Raw genomic sequence first — 20,066 nt, forward strand, 5'->3', positions numbered from 1 at the left:
AACTGAAAACTTCAGTGTGCATAACTATTCACGCCCCTGAAGTCAGTACTTTGTTGAGCCTCTTTTTGCGACAATTACAGCTGCAAGTTGCTTTCGATACATCTCTATGAGCTTTCCAATACGTTAAACGCCAAGCAGTCCCGAGAAAAAACAAGCACGAATATGGCTCATTCGGCCAACAACAAAAAAGTTACAGCTCTTAGAACAGGAAAATCCAAAAACAAATCAATTTAGCTAAAATATTATTTTTAGTGTGTAAGAATTGCAAATCATAAAAAAACTATATAAATCTGGTTTCACGGTAATCGTACCGACCCAACGAACAAAATCGGTCTTATTTTTACCGCATGATGAACGGCGCAAAAAATAAAAATAAAATAAAACCAGTAACTGAATTGCTGGGTTTTGTTCATTCTGTGTCTGAAAATTTTGCATAAAAAGCGATCAAAAATATTATGTACCCCAAACTGGTACTAAAAAAAAAAAAATCTGCAACTCATTACACAAAAGTTACAACTCTCAGAAAATGGTGACAAAAAACCTCACTTTTTATTAAAAAAAAACAAAAAAAAACAAACGCATTTTTGTGTGATAGCAGGAAAACCTAAAAGAAACCTACATAAATCTGGTATCGCTGTAATCGCACCGAACAAAAAAAAAAAATCCGCCCCGTCACTTACACCGCACGGTGAACAGCGCAAAAAATAAAAAGAACTATTCTTGTACTGCTGTCTATTTGTTCATTCTTCCTCCCAAAAGTCGGAATAAGGCTCGGCTCACATTTATCCTGCGCCGTCCATTGATCGCTTAAGTCAGGGTTTCCGTGTAAATTCCCCCAAACCGTGATTCTTGAATGTGGTTTTGAGCACCTTGGGAGGTGTCACATAGGCCCCCAAAGTCACTTTAAATCTGACTTGGTCCCTAAAAAAAAATTATTTTTAGGGACCACCTCACATTTAAAGTGAATTTTGGGGTCAACATAATAGAAAATATCCAAAAGGGACACCATTCTAAAAACTGCACCCCTCAAGAAGCACAAAACCACATTCAAGAAGTTTATTAACCCTTCATGAGAACTAAAGCAATGCGGAAGGAAAAAATGAACATTAACTTTCTTCACAAAAAAATTACTTTGGAACCAAACTTTTTTTATTATCAGGAGAAAATGGACCACAAAATTTGTTGTGCAATTTCTCCCGAGTATGCAAATAACCCATATGTGAGGAAAAGCCACTGTTTGGGTGCATGGCAGGGCTCAGAAGGGAGGGAGCACCGTTTGACTTTTTGAACCCAAAATTGGCTGGAAACAATGGCGGGCGCCCATATCGCGTTTGGAGACCCCCTGATGCAACTAAACCGTGGAAACCCCCCAAACTCTAACTCCAACCCTAACATAGCCCTAAGCCCAACACAACCCTACCCACAACCCTAAACCACCGTAACCCCAAAACCCTAACCCAACACAACCCAAACACCACAACCCAAACCCCAGGCCCAACCCAAGCCCCAGGCCCAACCCTAACTCCAGGGCGGCACGGTGGCTCAGTGGATAGCACTGCAGCCTTGCAGCGCTGGGGTCCTGGGTTCAAATCCCACCAAGGACAACATCTGCAAGGAGTTTGTATGTTCTCCCCGTGTTTGCATAGGTTTCCTCCGGGTACTACGGTTTCCTCCCACACTCCAAAAACATACTGATAGGGAATCTAGATTGTGAGCCCCATTGGGGACAGTGATGATAATGTGCTGCAGAAAATGTTAGCGCTATATAAAAATAAAATAAATAATAAACTCAAACCCTAGCCCTAGCCCCAACGGAAAAATAGAAATACATACCCGTATTTTTCGCTTTATAAGACACACTCGATAATAAGACGCACCCCCAAATTTGGTGAAGAAAATGAGAAAAAAGGTTTTTTTATGTTAAATGGAGGCATGTCTTATAATGCCAGTATCCGTCTTTCAAATCATATACCGTATATGTCCCTCATCCTGGTATCTATGTAACCCCCATCCTGGCACATTGCCCCCTTGTGCTGGCACATAGCCCCCCATCCCATCCTGGATATGGCCCCCCCTAGTCACTATATGCCCCACTGCTGGCACTCACATGGCCCCCCTCTCTCAATATGCCTCCCTGCTGGCACGCACATGGCCCCCTTATCTCTATATGCCTCCCTGCTGGCACGCACATGGCCCCCGCGTCCCTATATTCCCCCTGCTGCCACGCACATGGCTCTCTCTATATGCCTCCCTGCTGGTACGCACACGGCCCTCGCATCCCTATATTTCCCCCTGCTGGCACACATTGTCCCCCCCATCCCTATATTCCCCCCTGCTGGCACATATGGCCCCTCGTTCATATATTCCCCCCCTGCTGGCACACATTGTGCCCCCCCCCCTGTCCCTATATGCCTATATTACCCCCTGCTGTCACACATGGCCCCCGTCCCTATATTTCCCCCCTGCTGGCAAGCACATGAGTGGCTTTCCTGTGTCTGCTGAGATCCTCCTCTTGCAGGGCGCGCACAGCTGCTGCTCATTCAGGTAGCTCATTGTAGCTACAGGACCTTCCATGATGTGACCAATAGGACATGGGGTCATGTGACTCGCAGTGCACACTGGGAGTCACGTGACCACAGGTCCTATTGGTCACATCATGGAAGGTCCTGAAGGGATGAACTGCCTGAATAAGCAACTGCTGCCGCGCGCCCTGCAGGAGGAGGATCTCAGCGGACACAGGAAAGCCACGGGGGAGCTGGGAGCAGGAGCCATCATTGGTAGGCGACTATAGCGACGGGGCGGGTGGGAGTGCAGGCACATGTAATATGCACCACTCCTCTGCCTACCAACTCGGCGCGGCTTCAGTGAATATTATATGAGCCTATTGAACGGGAGCACAGGACCTCCCATTGTCTCTGCAGTCCGCAGCCAGAACACCCCAGCCCCCTGACACCATCCCAGAGCCACCCCACTCTATAGCACAGCAGCACACAGATTCACATTATAAGACGCACCCCTCACTTTCCCCCAAAATTTGGGGGAACAAAAATGCGTCTTATAATCCAAAAAATAGGGCTTTTTGTGTACTCACTGTAAAATCCGTTTCTCTGAGCCAATCATTGGGGGACACAGAGACAGTGTTATGCTGCTGGCCACTAAGAGGACACTAAGTAAACCAGAAAAAAAAGTTACCTCCTCCCCTGCAGTATACACCCTCTCGCTGGCTGAGATTTCTCCAGTTCGGTGAAAAAAGCAGTAGGAGCATAAACAGTCAACAATAACCATAACTATGTCAAAACCTAAGAATGCTACAGTTAGCCAATATGCTAAACAGGGTGGGTGCGGTGTCCCCCAATGATTGGCTCAGATAAAAGGATTTTACGGTGAGTACACAAAAATCCCTATTTCTCCTACGCCTCATTGAGGGACACAGACAGTGGGACGTCCTAAAGCAGTCCCTGGGTGGGGAGCATACATCTGCTAATACCCCATGTACCACTGAGTCAACACTGAGGTACTGCCGATTGCAGGATGCATCTGCCGAGAGCTACATACGCAGAGGCCTGAGAATGAATTTGGTAATGTTTTGTAAAAGTATGCAGACTGGACCAAGTCGCAGCCTTGCAGATCTATTCTGCCGAGGCCTGATGCCGAATGGCCCAAGAGACGCCCACTGAACGGGTAGAGTGCGCCTTAATCCTCGCTGGGACAGGCGCGTTCCTAACACTGTAGGATTGCTGAATCGCCAAGCGAATCCACCTGGCTAGCGTTGCTTTTGACGCGGCTAGACCCTTCCTATGCCCCTCAGGAAGCATGAAGAGGGCATCTGACTTGTGGAAGGGAGCCGTCCGCGAGATGTACCGTCTCAGCGCCCTAACCACATCCAGGGTGTGGAGGGCCTTCTCAATGCGATGGACTGGTGCCGGACAAAAGGAAGGCAAAACAATTTTGCTCGTTGAGATGGAAAGAGGAGACGACCTTGGGCAGGAAGGACAGAGACGTCCTGAGAACTACCTTGTCCTGATGAAAATTCAGGAACGGAGAACGGCAGGACAGGGCTGCTAATTCCAAAACTCGTCTGATTGACGTAATTGCCACTAGAAAAACCACCTTCTAAGAGAGGACGGTCAGTGACACGTCCTGCAGTGGTTCAAAAGGAGCCTCATGTAAGGCCCCGAGAACCAGGTTAAGGTCCCATGATTCCACTGGCCTTGTATAAGGAGGCGCCACATGGGAAACTCCCTGAACGAACGTCTTGACCTGATTTTTGGTGGCGATTTTGCGTTGGAAAAGCACTGACAAGGCCGAAATTTAACCCTTGCGCGAGCTAAGCGCGAGGCCTGATTTTAATCCAGATTGAAGGAATTCCAATATGGCCGAATGGAAAACACCAGAGGCGTTCGACCATGATCCTTGCACCACGAAAAGAAGGTTTTCCAGGTGCGGTGATAGAGGCGCATGGACACAGGCTTCCTAGCACTAATCATGGTGGAAATCACGTCGTGAGAGAACCCAGCCTGTGCTAAAATACAGGATTCCACGGCCACGCCGTCAAAGACAGGGCTCCGGAGTTCCGGTGGTAAATCAAGCCCTGCAAGAGAAGATCCATGCGATCTGGAAGTCACCAGGGGACGTCGGCGACTAGTTGTATTAGTTCTGCATACCATGCTCGGCGCAGCCAATCTGGCGCGACTAGGATCACTGTTACTCCCTCCTCTCTGATGATCTTGATGACCTTCGGAAGCAAGGGAAAAGGGGGGGGAAGATGTACGGGAGCCGGAACCGGCGCCATGGCAGAACTAGAGCGTCCGCTCCGATGGCGCATGGATCGCGCAATCGGGCAATGAACCAAGGAACCTTGTTGTTTAGTCTTGAGGCTATGAGATCCACATCCGGAGGCCCCCAACGATGACAAATCTGCTGAAAGACTTCCGGATGAAGAAACCACTCTCCCGAGGCAATGCCTTGGCGACTGAGAAAATCTGCCGCCCAATTTTCTACGCCCGGGATATGGATTGCGGAGATGGGCGAATGGTTGGTCTCGGCCCAATGGAGGATGTGACTCACTTCGTGCATGGCCATCCTGCTCCAAGTACCTCCCTGGCGGTTGAAATACGCTACAGCGTTTTCGAATTGGATTTTGATGGGGTGTCCTGCGAGATGGTGGAAACTCCGTAGAGCTAATCTGATCGCTCGCATCTCCAAAATGTTGATGGAGAGACGTGACTCTTGGGTTGACCAACGACCCTGTGCCGTATGGTGACGAAAGACCACACCCCAGCCGAGAAGACTTGAGTCGGTGGTTACTACCAACCATCTTACTGGGAGAAAAGACCTCCCTTGATTCAGGAAGGACCACAGTATCCACCACCTGAGGGCTTGCTTGACCCGCAGGGACAGAAGGATCCGACAGTCCAGGGAGAACGGGTTCTTGTCCCAAGCTAACAGCAACGCATGTTGTAAGGGACAGAGGTGGATCTGTGCAAATGGAACTGCTTCCATCGCTGCCACCATCCTTCCGAGAACTCTCATGCCTAAACGAATGGAGTGAGAAACCGGTCGGGAAAGAGTCCGCGCTGCCTGTTGTACGGCTTGAGTCTTTTCTGGAGGGAGAATGACCAACCAGCGGGAAGTGTCAAGATCATTCCTAAAAAGGAAATCTGCTGAGCCGGTTTTGGGAAAAACTTTTCGAAGTTTATCTTCCACCTCAGGCGAGAAAGTGTATTTACTGTTATATCCACGGATTCCTCACAGGCTGGAAGGGACGGACCCTTGATGAGCAGGTTGTCCAGATACGGTAACACCACCACTCCCAGCGAGTGGCCATGACAGCCACCATGACCTTGGTAAAGACCCTGGGGGCGGTGGCAAGTCCGAATGGCAAGGCAACGAACTGGAAGTGTTCCTCGTGAATTGAAAAACGCAGGAACTGCTGGTCGGACGGGCAGATCGGAATGTGAAGGTAAGCGTCCTTGATGTCGATGGATGCTAGGAAATCTCCTTTTTCCATGGAGGCGACAAATGATCGGAGAGATTCCATTCGGAATCGCCGTACCTTGACAAACTGATTTAACAGTTTGAGATCCAGAATGGGTCGCATCGTCACGTCCTTTTTGGAACCACAAAAAGGTTTGAATAAAATCTACTAAACCTCTCGTGATGAGGGACCGGAATGATGACTCCGTCCCTTAGCAGAGCCTGAACAGCCCGAAGGAAGGCTCTTGTCTCTTTCTTGGGGGGAGAGGAAAGGATAAATCGAGTTGGAGGGGGAGAAGAAAATTCTAGGTGTGGGTGAAGGAAAGTAGGCAACCGCCAACTTTGTCGGTGTCCGCCGGATACCGCAACAAGTCATTGGGTAGATCTGGCTCCCCTAGATCCAGAAGCCCTAGGCCTGGGTTTCCAAGAGCGGTTAGGTCTGTATGAGACCTGGGAGCCTATGTCTCCGCACAGGGACCGACCTGATCCGGAAGAGAAGGTAGAGGAGGACCAACCGGAATTGTTGTGAGAAGATCGAAAACTCGTCGGCTGTTGATTGCGAAACGGCCGAACAGCCATTTGTTGAGGAAGGAATTTACTTTTTCCCCCAGTAGTATCAGAAATGAACTGGTCCAGTTTCTCTCCAAAAAGACGACCCGTTTGAAAGGGGAGAGAAGTCAACGATCTTTTAGATGTGGCATCCACCAGCCGTGGAGCCATAGGCCTCTTCTAATGGAGATCGCATTAGCGGCAGTTTGAGCAGCGCAATTGGCGGCATCAAAAGAAGCATCTACTACAAAGTCCACTGCGTGAATTATCTGCCTGTCGACAGTGGTTGCCTCTGGAGGAAGATTGGTGCCCTGGAAGGAAGTAATCAAGACTTCTGCCCAAGTGGCCATTGCCTTAGTGACCCAAATTGCCGCGAAAGATGGAAAAAACGCTACTTCTGAAGCTTCAAAAAACTGAACGGGCAAGGTAGTCAATTTGACGATCGGAGGGGTTTCTGACTAAGGAACCCTCAGAAACAGATAGGAGCGTTTTAGAAGCAAGACGCGATACAGGAGGGTCCACCGGAGGGGACTGTAACTAATCCTTCATTAGGTCTGGATCAAAAGGGTAATTAGCCTCAGTAGACTTTTGCCCTGTGAACCGCTCATGTGGCTGATCCCAGTTTCTGGACAATTTCCTTAAACACCGGATGGCTGGTAAGTAACCTGCGCACACGTTTGGTTTTCTTAACTTCAGAATCCTGTTGACTGATTCTATAAGAGAATCAAGCGACTCTTAATCAGTTGCGGGATCCTGAGGGGATGACGTGTCAGATTCTAATTGAGTCGTGCTCGCTGTGAACCGCCGGAGAGGGAAAGCGAGACAGGATTCACCAATGCTGAGGCATCACTTGAACGATTATGGCCCCTGCTGGTGGACGGTTCTCGGCCGACGCCAGGGCCCTCCTCGGGAGGTAAAAGAAGTCTTCCCGGAGGGAAAATATAGCCTGGGTCAGAGATTCCACCGACCGAGACGGGGACGCAGCCCACTCAGGGGTACTAAACGCAGGAGGCCCGTCAGCAGCGGCGGCGAGGGGCGCTGGAGCGCAGGCCAGGGCGCAGGCCGTGCATAACGGATTAGTCTGTGCACTGGGTAAGGCATACTTGCAAGTGGTACATATGGTAAAAAACGCAGTGTGCTTCTTAGCAGCCCGTTTAGCCTCCTTAGATTGAGACATAGCGCTCCTGAAAGGGTTAACGGCAGAGTCTGGTCTGCAGCTGCAGGGAATGTGCCAGGAAGGGGTTAAGCTTTAATCTGAGAGCAGATGCAGCTTACCTACGGTCCTGTGCTGTGTCCCCCGCGAGGAAAACGGAGGCCCTGTGGTGTCACCCGGTATCCGGCTGCTAATGAAAGGATTAACGGCAGCTGAGGTAAAAGACATGGCCCCCCGAGATTAGAATTGCGCGTCTCGTAAGTAATGAAAGGCGCCAAGAGGAGGGGGCGGCGACCTTAGCGCGGGTGGTGCTATTCAAATTGCGGCCTAGTAGGCCGGAAAAGCCCGGGACTAAATTTTTAGCCTAACCGAGCGCCGAGAGCTGGGGGGGGGGCCCACGATGGGGCGCCGGTGCACCGCCGCTGACGCTAAGTCAGCGCTTCTCCCGGGGGGGCAGGACCCGACCCCATACCTCCACTCCAGTGCTCGGCAGGCCGCGCTGTCCGGAGTCATCCACGCAGGTCTTCTCATCCTCCTGGCTGATGAAGCAGAGCTGGAGGAGTTTTTAAAGGGGTATGGCTCAATCGATCCTCCCTATAGGCAGGGGGATGGAGCGCTATGGGGCTGATTCAGGGCATTCGGAAGCGCTGTTCCAGTCTTCTCCATTGCACTTCATGCACTTGCCCTCGTATCCATGGCTTACCGGGACCGTAAAGATCCTCGCCATCATCGCCAGAGGAATCAGCCCCAATCGTCGCAGGAAAGTGTACGGGGAGGTATACTCTGCGTGCTTGCCTGTTGTTGGTTCGGGGGGAGAGCGGGCCGTAGAAAGGAACCGTCGCCCCCTTCACTCCGTTAATTAAAAAATAAAAATTTACAAAAAAAATCAAAAATAAAAACAGTGGGGTCTGAAACCAGACCCAAGTGCCTCCTATAGACAGTAAGCAAGAACTGGAGAAATCTCAACCAGCGAGAGGGTGTATACTGCCGGGGAGGAGCTAACTTTTTCTGGTTTACTTAGTGTCCTCTTAGTGGCCAGCATCATAACACCCACTGTCTCTGTGTCCCCCAATGAGGCGTAGGAGAAATACGGCACTTTATTTTATTATTTTTACCTAAATAAGGGGGTGATAAAGGGGGGTTTGATTTACTATTTTTTCTATTTTGATCACTGTGATAGACCCTATCACAGTGATCAAAATGAACCAATAGAAGAAATTTCCTCTTGTTCCCGGGTGCCGGCCAACAGATCTCGACGGGCGCACTTCGCATGCGCCCGCCATTATCTTCCTAGAAAAAGACGCTGATGGTCATCACCGAGGGATGCACAGGAGGTGCCGGAGGTACCTGAAGTACCAGGGGGCTCAGGGGACCCCATTTCTCTCCTCTGATGTGCTAGATCATATCAGAGGAGAGAGAAACAAACAGGAAATGAGACTTTTTTTTTTTTTTTTGATGTCGCAGATATTCCGTGAATAACGGTGATCGCAACACAGGGGTCAGTAAAAACCAACCCGAATCATGTCCTCCGGGGTCTCAGCTACCCTCTGTAGCTGAGACAGCAGAGAATTTCTGGTGCTGGGGGGGCGCTATAACCTTATTTCTCAGTACCGTTAAAAAGCTGAGGAATAAGTACCCTTAACTGCCACCGTTAAAAGGCGTATCAGCGGTTGTTAAACAGGCTGTAATGTAAATAGAATAATTAAAAAGCCAGGGGAGTGAATACTTTCACATGCCGCCTTATAGCTGTATATATCACGTGCACATCATTGATAGGATCTGTCAAATATCTTTCTATTGCAAAACGTTTAGCTGGCCATAGAGTTTGGCGTGAACACTTGCTCAGCCGACTATCGCCCCTGACTCCTTGGGAAACATGCACGCTCCGGGCAGCTGAGTGTGCATATTCACTGCTCTTTTTTATTGCTAAAAATTCAACATGGTTTGATCTTCGTTTTACCCATAATAAACAAGATGATGTTGGACAGAGGTAGTCATGCGTTAAAGACTATGGACACCTTTGACATTAAGAATACAATTTTTCCATGTTAGTACATATTTTTCTCATGCAGTTTGATCCCTTCCAGTAATACTTGCTGGATGTGATGTCGGTTTGTCCACAATGCTACCAACATTACTAGTCTTACTGTTATCACCTTCTACAGCCCACCAGGAGTCTTTTTTCTCTGTGCATCAAGATAGTCATTGATGCGGAGGAGAGCAATTTCCCCCTTCCTCTCCCTGCAGAGGGCTGCTGTCCTGTGTGGCCCCTCACTTACTACACAGACACAGCAGAGTATAGTTGAACTTATGAGCGCAGCTTCTAACTGGTCCGAAGTCAGAAGATACATCACAAGAGCCCAATGCAATCCCCCCACCATACGCTGATCTGCCATGTACAACATGCCTCCCCTCGCTGTTGCTACCTCTGCTATCTCTAACCCTGGAAGGAGAGAGGTGGAGAGCAGTGTGCTGTCCAATTTATAGCAGAAGCAGCAGAACAACCAGTTAATTGAAGGCGTTATACTGACTGTACAACAGCATTTTCAAAGATGACCAAATACAGGAGTTGTTTACTTTCACTTTTTAAAATAAAATATATCATTTTAATTTAAGATTCAATTCTAGTCCAAATATTATGGATAAAATTATGAAACAAAGCAAGTAATGGAAAGGAACTATCCATCAACATTTATTTAAAGAAGGGTCATGATGAGACATACTTTCACCACTTTGTTGAGGCATTCGTCGGCCACCATCCTGACGTCAGACTCGGAGTCGTCGCTGCACAGGAGGAAGAGCTCCATGGCAATGCTAAGCAGCTTCTGGAACTCAGGAGAATTCCTGCAAATGCAAAAGGAAAAAATGGAAATACAAGAATGTAGTTATCGGAAACATGCAATGAGCATCTCTTCATTATTTTACTGCCATCGCGGATACAAACAAATTAAAGGAAAGTGCTCCAACATTACCTGTAATTAACTAATAAACGAAAACTCCTGCATCGACCAAATGTAAACATGTATAGAGTCGTAACATGAAAGCTCTGTGAACAGTGTGGTGGCCGTTCTCCGGAACTGCAGCTCATCTCCTATTGAAATAAATGTGATCTGAGGTGCAGTACCTGCAAATAGCCACTATCGGGTACACGGTGCTGTGGGGTAATGGTTCTGTTCTGTACACCATGCAGCGGCCATGAGCTGAGCCGCTGCAATCAAGAACGTTCAATACACAGAGCTTGGGTGGCATCGACTCTAAACTGTATTCATCCAGCCACTGCGGGAGAGACAAACAAATAATTGGTGGTGGTACCGGAGGGTGTCAGACCCTAATTGATGGCCAAATCTTGTAGAAATATACAATGGGATAGTACAACGATCTTTCTAATGATCTTTTTATACTTAGGCCTGTGACGGTAAAAAGGGGGAATCCTCTATATCTAGAGGAAAGAGGTTTAACGACCGCCGATACGCCTTTTTACAGTGAAAGTTAAGGGTACATATTCCTCAGAACCGCTTTTTAACGGCGCTGAGAAATGAGGTCATAGTGCCCCCCAGCGTCGGAAACTCTCAGGGGTTTCGACTACCGAGGGTAGCTGAGACCCTGGAAAACATGAATCCGGTCGGTTTTTACCGTTTACAGTGTTGCGATCACCGTTATTTACCAAATAACTGCGACAGCAAAAAAAAAAAAAAAGTCTAATTTCCCATTTAAATTTCTCTCTTCTCTAATATGATCTAGCACATCAGAGGAGAGAGAAATGGGGTCGTCCGTGCCTCCCCGGTACATCAGGTGCCTCCTGCATCCCCCGGACCCGTCCCCTGGCGTCTTTTTCTGGGAAGAAAATGATGGACGCATGAATCTGGCCGGCACCCATCAATAATAGATTATTCCTATTGGTTCATTTGGATCACTGTGGTAGACCCCATCACAGTGATCAAAATAAAAAAAGTAGGAAATCAAACCTACCTATATCAACACCTTAGCTGGGTAAAACTAATAAAATAAAAAAAAAGTATTTATTTCCATTAGGGTAGGGGTTAGAACTAGCGTTGTGGGGCTAGGGTTGTGGTGTTGGGGCTAGGGTTAGGAATGTGTTGGGATTAGGGTTGGAGTTAACATTGGGGGGTTTCCAGTTTAGATACATCAGGGGCTCTCCAAACGCAACATGGCGCCGGCCATTGATTCCAGCTAATTTTGCGTTCAAAAAGTCAAACGGTGCTCCCTCCCCTCTGAGCCCTTCCATGCACCCAAACAGTGGCTTTCCCCCACATACGGGGTATCAACGTACTCAGAAGAAATTGTACAACAAATTTTGTGGTCCATTTTCTTCTGATACTCTTGTGAAAATAAAAAAAAGTTTAGATCTAAAGTAATTTTTTGTGAAAAAAGTAAAATGTTCATTTTTTCCTTCCACATTGCTTTTGTCTCGTGAAGCACCTGAAAGGTTAATAAACTTCTTGAATGTGGTTTTGAGCACCTTGAGGGGTGCAGGTTTTTAGAATGGTGTCACTTTTGGGTATTTTCTTTCATATAGACCCCCTAAACTCACTTCAAATGTGATGTGGTCCCTAAAAAAAAAGGAAAAAATGGTTTTGTAAATTTTGCTAGAAAAATGTGAAATTGCTGGTCAACTTGTAACCCTTATAACATCCTCACAAAAAAAAAATTATGCTTCCAAAATTGTGCTGATGTAAAGTAGACATGTCTGAAGCTTTATTTATCAACTATTTCGTGCAATAAGACTAATTTAAGGGCACAAAAATTTGAACGTTGCAAAATTTTCTAAATTTTTGCCAAATTTCTTTTTTTTTGTTTTTAATAAATAAAAGCAAGTCATCTTAAAGAAATTTTACTACTGACATGAAGTACAATATGTCATGAAAAAACAATCTCAGAATCAGTGGGATACGTTCAAGTGTTCCAGAGCTATAACTTCATAAAGTGACAGTGGTCAGAATTGTAAAAATTGGCCTGGTCATTAAGCACCAAATTGGCTGTCACCAAGGGGTTAATCATCAACAGAGACACAGATTCTTTACTGTAACAGCAATGAGATTATGGATTCTATACTGTGCCAACAGTGAGACTATGGATTCTTTACAGTAACAGCAGTGAGACTATGGATTCTACACTGTGCCAACAGTGAGACTATGGACCTTTACTGTAAGATTAAAGAACTCTCTGCTACATGATGTAATGGTGGGTTCACCAAAAGAGAAGTTCAAGGAAGGTCTGGAAAAATATAATATTGCAGGGTATTGGTACCAGATTTTGCAATGGGACGTTGATTCATGTAACAAGTTTGTTTGCCGTATGTGGAGTCGGGGAGGTAGGTTTTCCTCTAAAATGGGTAATTAGCATCTGCCTCATGGGGTTTTTGTTTTCCTCTGGATCAACATGTTAGGTTATAAGTTGAATTATATAGACTTATGCCTAACTTCAAATTTAACTATAAAACTCTTAAGAAAAAAAAAAAAGACGATTAGGAAAACCTATTTTACCCAGATCTTGTACATTCGCAGTACCACTGATATTATATTATTACTAATACTATTAATAATAATGAATTTTCCCTTTAAAAAAAAACAACAAAAAAACAAAAAACAAGTATGTTTTGATTCTACTGAGTCACTCCTTATCTCGCTGGTGCTGATATATTATTTATTACAATGCGTATAGAGAGGTTCTGACAAACAAGCTGCATCAAACACTTTCGGCACAGCGGTCTTCTTCCCAGCAGACGGGAACATAAGCCAAGGGGGTACACATCTAATTTTAGTCGTGATGTCACGTTCTGTGCTTCACATTCTAAAGACCCCTACAATGTTATCTCCATGGCGTGAGGGTCTTTAATATTTCAGGTCTGGTATCGCACCAGTCTGAGTTATTTTCCGCAGATACATTAGTCCTTTCCCTGGATAGAGTGCAGGTGATCAGTATAACTGGAGTAAAGCTTCCCTGTTACCCCAGCATCCTTCCATGTACATATGACCAATGTGCTTTTGGCTGTTTTACACTTGGAAAATGAACATTTGCCTGTGCAATAAACATGACACCGTAGACCTAGAATGAAATAAAGGCCCCGATTCATTAAGACCAGGGTTTCGTACACCAGACTTAATGTGGTGAATGCAAGAAAAAAGTGCACCAAATTCATTAAGGCTATGTGCCCACGTAGCGTTTTAAAACGCTCACTAAAAACCGGACTCCTTCCCAGAAATCGCGTGTTTTTTTCCCGCGCGATTATGATCGCGATTATGATCGCGATTTTCACGTGCGATATTCAAGCACTTTCCAAGCGATTTGAAGCATCGCTTGGAAAGTGATTGACAGGTTGGTCACACTCGTCAAACATAGTGTTTGACAAGTGTGACCAGGTTTTTACTATTGAGGCCGCCTGTGCCGCCTATGTTAAAAAGCTAAAAAAAAAATTAAAAAAAAAAAAAAAATCGGGGTATATTTACCTACCGGCGTCCCGCGCTGCATTCCCGGGCCTCAGCGTTCCCAGCGATGCCTTGCGAGACCTGTGATGACGTAGTCTCGCGTTGCTATAGCGATCTCGCGAGACCGCTAGAGTCACGCGAGACTACGTCATTACAGGGCCTTGCCGCAAGGAATTACTGGGAACGCTTAGGCCGGGAATGCAGCGCGGGACACCGGATGGAAAATATACCCCGATTTTTTATTTTTTATTCTTTTTTTTACAGGGGTATGATACCCAGGGGCTGGAGGACAGTCTTCTCTCCTCCACACCGTGGGTACCAACCGCACATGAGACGCTTAACTTCCCGCATGGTGGGCATAGCCACATGCGGGAAGTAAGCGGTTCTCATGCATTCCTATGGGTGCGGAATCGCGGAAATTCTTTGCGATTCCGCACAAAAGAATGAGCATGCTGCGATTTTTTCCGCAATGCAATTCCGCCGCGGAAAAAAACGCAGCATTAGCACAGCATGTGCGGAATGCCATAGGAATGCATGGGGGGCGTTCTGTACACGATTTTTAAACGTTTTCGCGACGAAAATCGCGGCAAAAACGCTTAAAAATCGCTACGTGGGCACACAGCCTAACAGGTGCACAAAACTTAAAGAAGCACTGATCCTCCTCCTCCCATCAAAAGCTTTCTCCTCTGAATATACTGCAGTCATTACATTATACAGCACTGTGTACTTACAATTGCTCATTTTGCCTTTCTACCCAGAAAATTCTTCTATTTTCCATCAGGTCTATGACCCCATGTGATTGAAAACTGACTAGCTGAATCCTTCTAAGCTCTATGTAGAAACAGGAGGTCAATTTTCCATGCATGACTCATGAGTCAACACTGCAAAAGTCCCTGTTTGGGGGGGGGGGGGGGAGAAATCAGCAGGGTCAGAAGTTGAAGTGGTTAATGATTTTTTTTGCAGGGAGAAGAGACTTCATGTTTCTACACAGCGCAGAGAAATGAGAAGAATTAGCCGTGTAGAAAGGCAAAATGAGCAATTGTAAGCACAAGGTGCTAATACGATGATTGCAGTATATTAAGAGAAAAGCTTTGATGAGAGCGCTTCTTTAATGAATCCAGCACATCTTATTAGTTCTGTGCGCTTCGCCAAAAATCAGCAGGGTCAGAAGTTGAAGGGGTTAATGTTTTTTTTTAGCAGGGAGAAGAGACTTCATGTTTCTACACAGCGCAGAGAAATGAGAAGAATTAGCCGTGTAGAAAGGCAAAACGAGCAATTATAAGCACACGGTGCTAATACGATGATTGCAGTATATTAAGAGAAAAGCTTTGATGAGAGCGCTTCTTTAATGAATCCAGCACATCTTATTAGTTCTGTGCGCTTCGCCAAAAATGCTACTAAAGTCTGAGATTGGAGCAATATTTCCAGCATAATGTATTTCACCACTTTCGATTAATATACCGGGTCACCGATGCTTCCCAGTCTTGACCGGTTTGATGGAGCTGCTTGAAACTGCTATGAAAACACCAAAGGATGCAGAATTTTTTTTAATGTGCTTTCCGTTTAGTTTTCTGGCAAAAACACTTGGGTGAATTGTGCTACATTATGTCTTCCAGGGATAGCAGAATGTGCCAAAACTCTGCAGTGTATGGTCTTCCCCAACAGGCGGGTCAAATATCCGACAGTCGATTTTTTTTGATGCTCTCTCATCAAAAGCAGCTTCCAAATGAGGTCTGGCAGCAGCCTTCTCAAAGGGAAAATTGGAGCACTCGGAGTCGGCAGAGCCAAGTGATCTTGTGTATGGGGGACTTGGTGGAGGGACAGCGATCAGCAGACATCTATCTATTGTGCATGGGGAGCTTAAGACAAATCTGTCCATATGGCTTTATTCACCAAATCAATGTCCTTTGGCTTACACCAGGAGATCATGGCGAGTAACATTTTTCCCAATGTATATGTATTTTTTTTAGGCCTAAACGTTCACATGTGACAAGTGAGACAAACTGGCAGGTATTCGCATGATGCCGGATGCCTCAACAGGAGCGCAAGCAAGTAAAAAAAAAAAAAAAAAAGCCAAGATACCACAGTATGTGTCATAACGTGCAGTGTAAACACTGTAGTAATACCTTAGAGACTGAGCAACTATGTTCTCGCATATCGTCAGGCAATGAGTCACTCGATCTTTCTTGTTCGTAGACGGTTCCTTCTTCCTGGAAATTAAAAAAAAAAAAAAAAAACAACACACAAAACACAAGTTAGAATGGGACAGACCTCATCCTGGGTACAAAGCCGCTCTCTTCTCCCTTAAAAATTGCATCAAATAAGTTGTGATAGAAAACCGTTACTGTTCGTTCAAGAAACTTCTCCTAAATCAATATTACAAGTGAAGAATATATGAAGCTTTATAATATATTTTATCAAAGAAACATGCTTCTTTCTACACTTCTGAAACCTGAAATCATTATTCACGCTGAAAAGCAGCTACAATCTGTCTTCGTCAAGTGAGGAATCAGATTATAGCTGCCTGTAAAATTCTATGGAGAGGGAAGAGCAGGCAGAACTGCTGCAACGCCAAGCAAATTTTCATCACACCTAAAGCTGGATTCACAGCTACACAGCTCAGTACTATTTAAGAACTTTAATAAAATAACGTTTTGATGATATTCTAATTTAGTGAGAAGCACCTGTAAGTAACATGCTACATAGAGAAAGCAAAGCAGGAATCCCTCGCGTCTGTGTGCTGGGTATAGGGATACATCTTAGCGGCTTGTCTCCACCCACGAGGGCAGAGAAAACTGAAAACTAATGATAGAATCTACAGAGGGGAAAACTGCTTAAAAAAATGCACTGTACAAATCATAATTGAAAAAAAGTGTTATTTCTCCTATGCATACACAGGACAGATACCTGAAATGACAGAAAATTACAGGTTATAATAAGTTTTTGTGTTAAATGGGGCAAAGTGTTTTTCTCCCAGAACACAATTTGATCACTGGAACTCTTTTTTTTTTTCCAGACACTAGATTCCTGTTTCAAGTAACACAGATGGACATGAACAGCAACAAACGGACCCTAGCCCTATCTTCTGTATTGAAGAATCTAATGAGCGTGTGTAAAAGTCATTTTGAAGGGAGGGGGAGAAAGTAAGCTGTGACATAATTTATTGTGATCAGCAGGTCTTGTGTCATCAGCTGTACAGAGGCGTCACCTGTCATTAAGATTCTGCCTCTGATAAGGAGCCTGCTGAAAACTCTTCCTAAAAGGACAGGAATTAGGAGTCTAAAAAAAATTTGCTAAATATTATAAGAAAAAAATACAATGAACATGAAAACCCGATTTAAGCAATAGGTCATTTTCAGATGATAGCTTCAGGTACATGCACATGAAAAGCATTTGCAGCAGACATTTCAGCACCAAAATACACTGCTCAAAAAAATAAAGGGAACACTTAAACAACAAAATATAACTCCAAGTAAAATCAAACTTCTGTGAAATCAAACTGTCCACTTAGGAAGCAACACTGATTGACAAGCAATTTCACATGCTGTTGTGCAAATGGAATAGACACAGATGGAAATTATTGGCAATTATCAAGACACCCTCAATAAAGGAGTGGTTCTGCAGGTGGGGACCACAGACCACATCTCAGTAAAAATGCTTTCTGGCTGATGTTTTGGTCACTTTTGAATGTTAGTTGTGCTTTCACACTTGTGGTAGCATGAGACAGACTCTACAACCCACACAAGTGGTTCAGGTAGTGCAGCTCATCCAGGATGGCACATCAATGCGAGCTGTGGCAAGAAGGTTTGCTGTGTCTGTCAGCGTAGTGTCCAGAGGCACTACCAGGAGACAGGCCAGTACAACAGGAGACGTGGAGGGGGCCGTAGGAGGGCAACAACCCTGCAGCAGGACCACTACCGCCGCCTTTGTGCAAGGAGGAACAGGAGGAGCACTGCCAGAGCCCTGCAAAATGACGTTCAGCAGGCCACAAATGTGCATGTGTCTGCACAAACAGTTAGAAACTGACTCCATGAGGATGGTCTAAGTGCCCAACGTTCACAGATGGCGGTCGAAGAGTCCGTCTCATGCTACCACAAGTGTGAAAGCACAACCAACATTCAAAAGTGACCAAAACATCAGCCAGAAAGCATTGGTACTGAGATGTGGTCTGTGGTCCCCACCTGCAGAACCACTCCTTTATTGAGGGTGTCTTGACAATTGCCAATAATTACCATCTGTTGTCTATTCCACTTTGACAACCAATTTCACATGTTGTTGTGCATCAGTGTTGCTTCCTAAGTGGACAATTTGAATTCACAGAAGTTTGATTTACTTGGAGTTATATTCTGTTGTTTAAGCATTTCCTCTATTTTTTTGAGCAGTGTATGTTTCTTGACGGGAAAAATGCGTTAAATAAGTGCGTTTTTGATGCTTTTTTCCCCCACAGTTCAATGGAATGGGTGAAAAATGCTGCAAAAACGTTTAAAGAATTGAAATTCTGCCGACAGAAAACTGCTTCAAATCTATAAGGATAAAAATAACCAACAGGAGCACAAGTGTAACTGGGTTACCACAACAGAGAGGGGCCACAAGACCGCAGCGTCTGATTGCTCTCACTCCTGCCCCGAGATGAAGCACTTTTTAATGATTTTTATTTCTTTTGGCAGAAGAGGGGTTAATCGGCCATGTTGGAAACTCTAGGAGTCTGAGCTCTCAGCTGAGCTCAGTTAGCCACTCCCATTCCTTTCATAACCTGGGCCCTGATTCCCATGTCAGAGCTAACTTTTGCAGCATGGCTTAGGAGGAAAGGTGTGTATTTGAGGCGTTTTGGAGGAGTTATTTGTGACTGTTGCAAGGTTTGTAAGTGTGATAATTCCTTTTCTTCCTCTTATTTTGCTTTTTTTACCCCCTGTCCTCCACTTCCCAATGCATCCCTCTGTTATATGCAAGTGAATATTTTGTATGCCTGTTATTTTCAGTTACCCCCTTGTTTGTGTAGCCTTGTTTGTCGGGTTGGTGTACTGCGGTGCACAGTAGTGCCCCTCTTCCCTGGGTGGGGGAAGAGAACAGATGGAAGGCTAACTCAGGAAATAAGGGCAAGGGTGGAGGCCCCGGCATCTTCACCTTCAGAAGTATCCCAGGGAATAGGGCGAGCTAGGGCGTTCCCTAGTGGTAGGGACAGGGAAGGAGCCCCTGGTCCCCGGTCACCCGACAGCTGAGTCGTGACAAAGAGATTAAAAAAAAAAAATCTCATTCACCTTGCTGGTACTGGAAAATACTTTTTTTTTTTTTGCGGCAAAAAGGTGTGAACATGTGAACAAGCCCTAAGTCTTAAAGGGAAGATTTAGCAGCAGCCATGAATGTTTGCAAATATTTCCTACATGATGCCATCCATATCCAATATACACTTTGCAATTTTTCTTCCAGATGACAGCAATAGGAGATATTTTTATTGGAAATGATGCGGGACACGTGGGACCTCTAGAATAACCTAGTTACTATCAAGTCTCTTTGCGCAGACACCAACAACGAAGAACTGATATGATGACATCACGTGAGAAAGCGCCAGCTTCTCAAGGGAAGCGAAATGCCATAAAGACAGGATTCCCGTTAGTACACTCTAAAGGATATTACTGGACCGAACGAGACGGCAGCAGACTACCTATTGATCTGTAGGAATAATTCACACGTCGGCGTCTCCAGGGATCTGCACGGTTTACAACAAAGAATAGGGGGAAAAAAAGCCAGTAATCCCTTATAATATCTGCGATGGTAAAGAAAGAAAGAAAAAAAAAAAAAAAAAAAAAAAACACTTAAAAGTGATCACCACGGGCTCCACAGAGAACCGAGCTCCCAAAATCCGATAGGAGTACGGTGCACCAAGGCGGAGTGCAATGTCCCTTGGTCCCCATACTGGGGATACAAAGCAACTACCATAAGGC

At 45.6% G+C, this 20,066-nt stretch overlaps 1 protein-coding gene across 2 annotated transcripts in view; it reads right to left on the minus strand.

The window, feature by feature from the left end:
* HTT (huntingtin) overlaps positions 1-20,066 on the minus strand; it is a 301,306-nt gene that overhangs the window by 234,156 nt on the left and 47,084 nt on the right. For both annotated transcript variants that reach the window (XM_073574569.1, XM_073574568.1), the window contains exons 2-3: positions 16,251-16,334; positions 10,402-10,522 (exon numbers count right to left, since the gene is read on the minus strand). In XM_073574569.1, the coding sequence (XP_073430670.1) occupies positions 10,402-10,522; positions 16,251-16,334 (205 nt within the window). The remainder of the gene's footprint in view (positions 1-10,401; positions 10,523-16,250; positions 16,335-20,066) is intronic.

This window comes from Dendrobates tinctorius, unplaced genomic scaffold, assembly GCF_039654945.1.
Source record: "Dendrobates tinctorius isolate UK_male_01 unplaced genomic scaffold, ASM3965494v1 ptg000039l, whole genome shotgun sequence".
Classification (NCBI taxonomy): domain Eukaryota; kingdom Metazoa; phylum Chordata; class Amphibia; order Anura; family Dendrobatidae; genus Dendrobates; species Dendrobates tinctorius.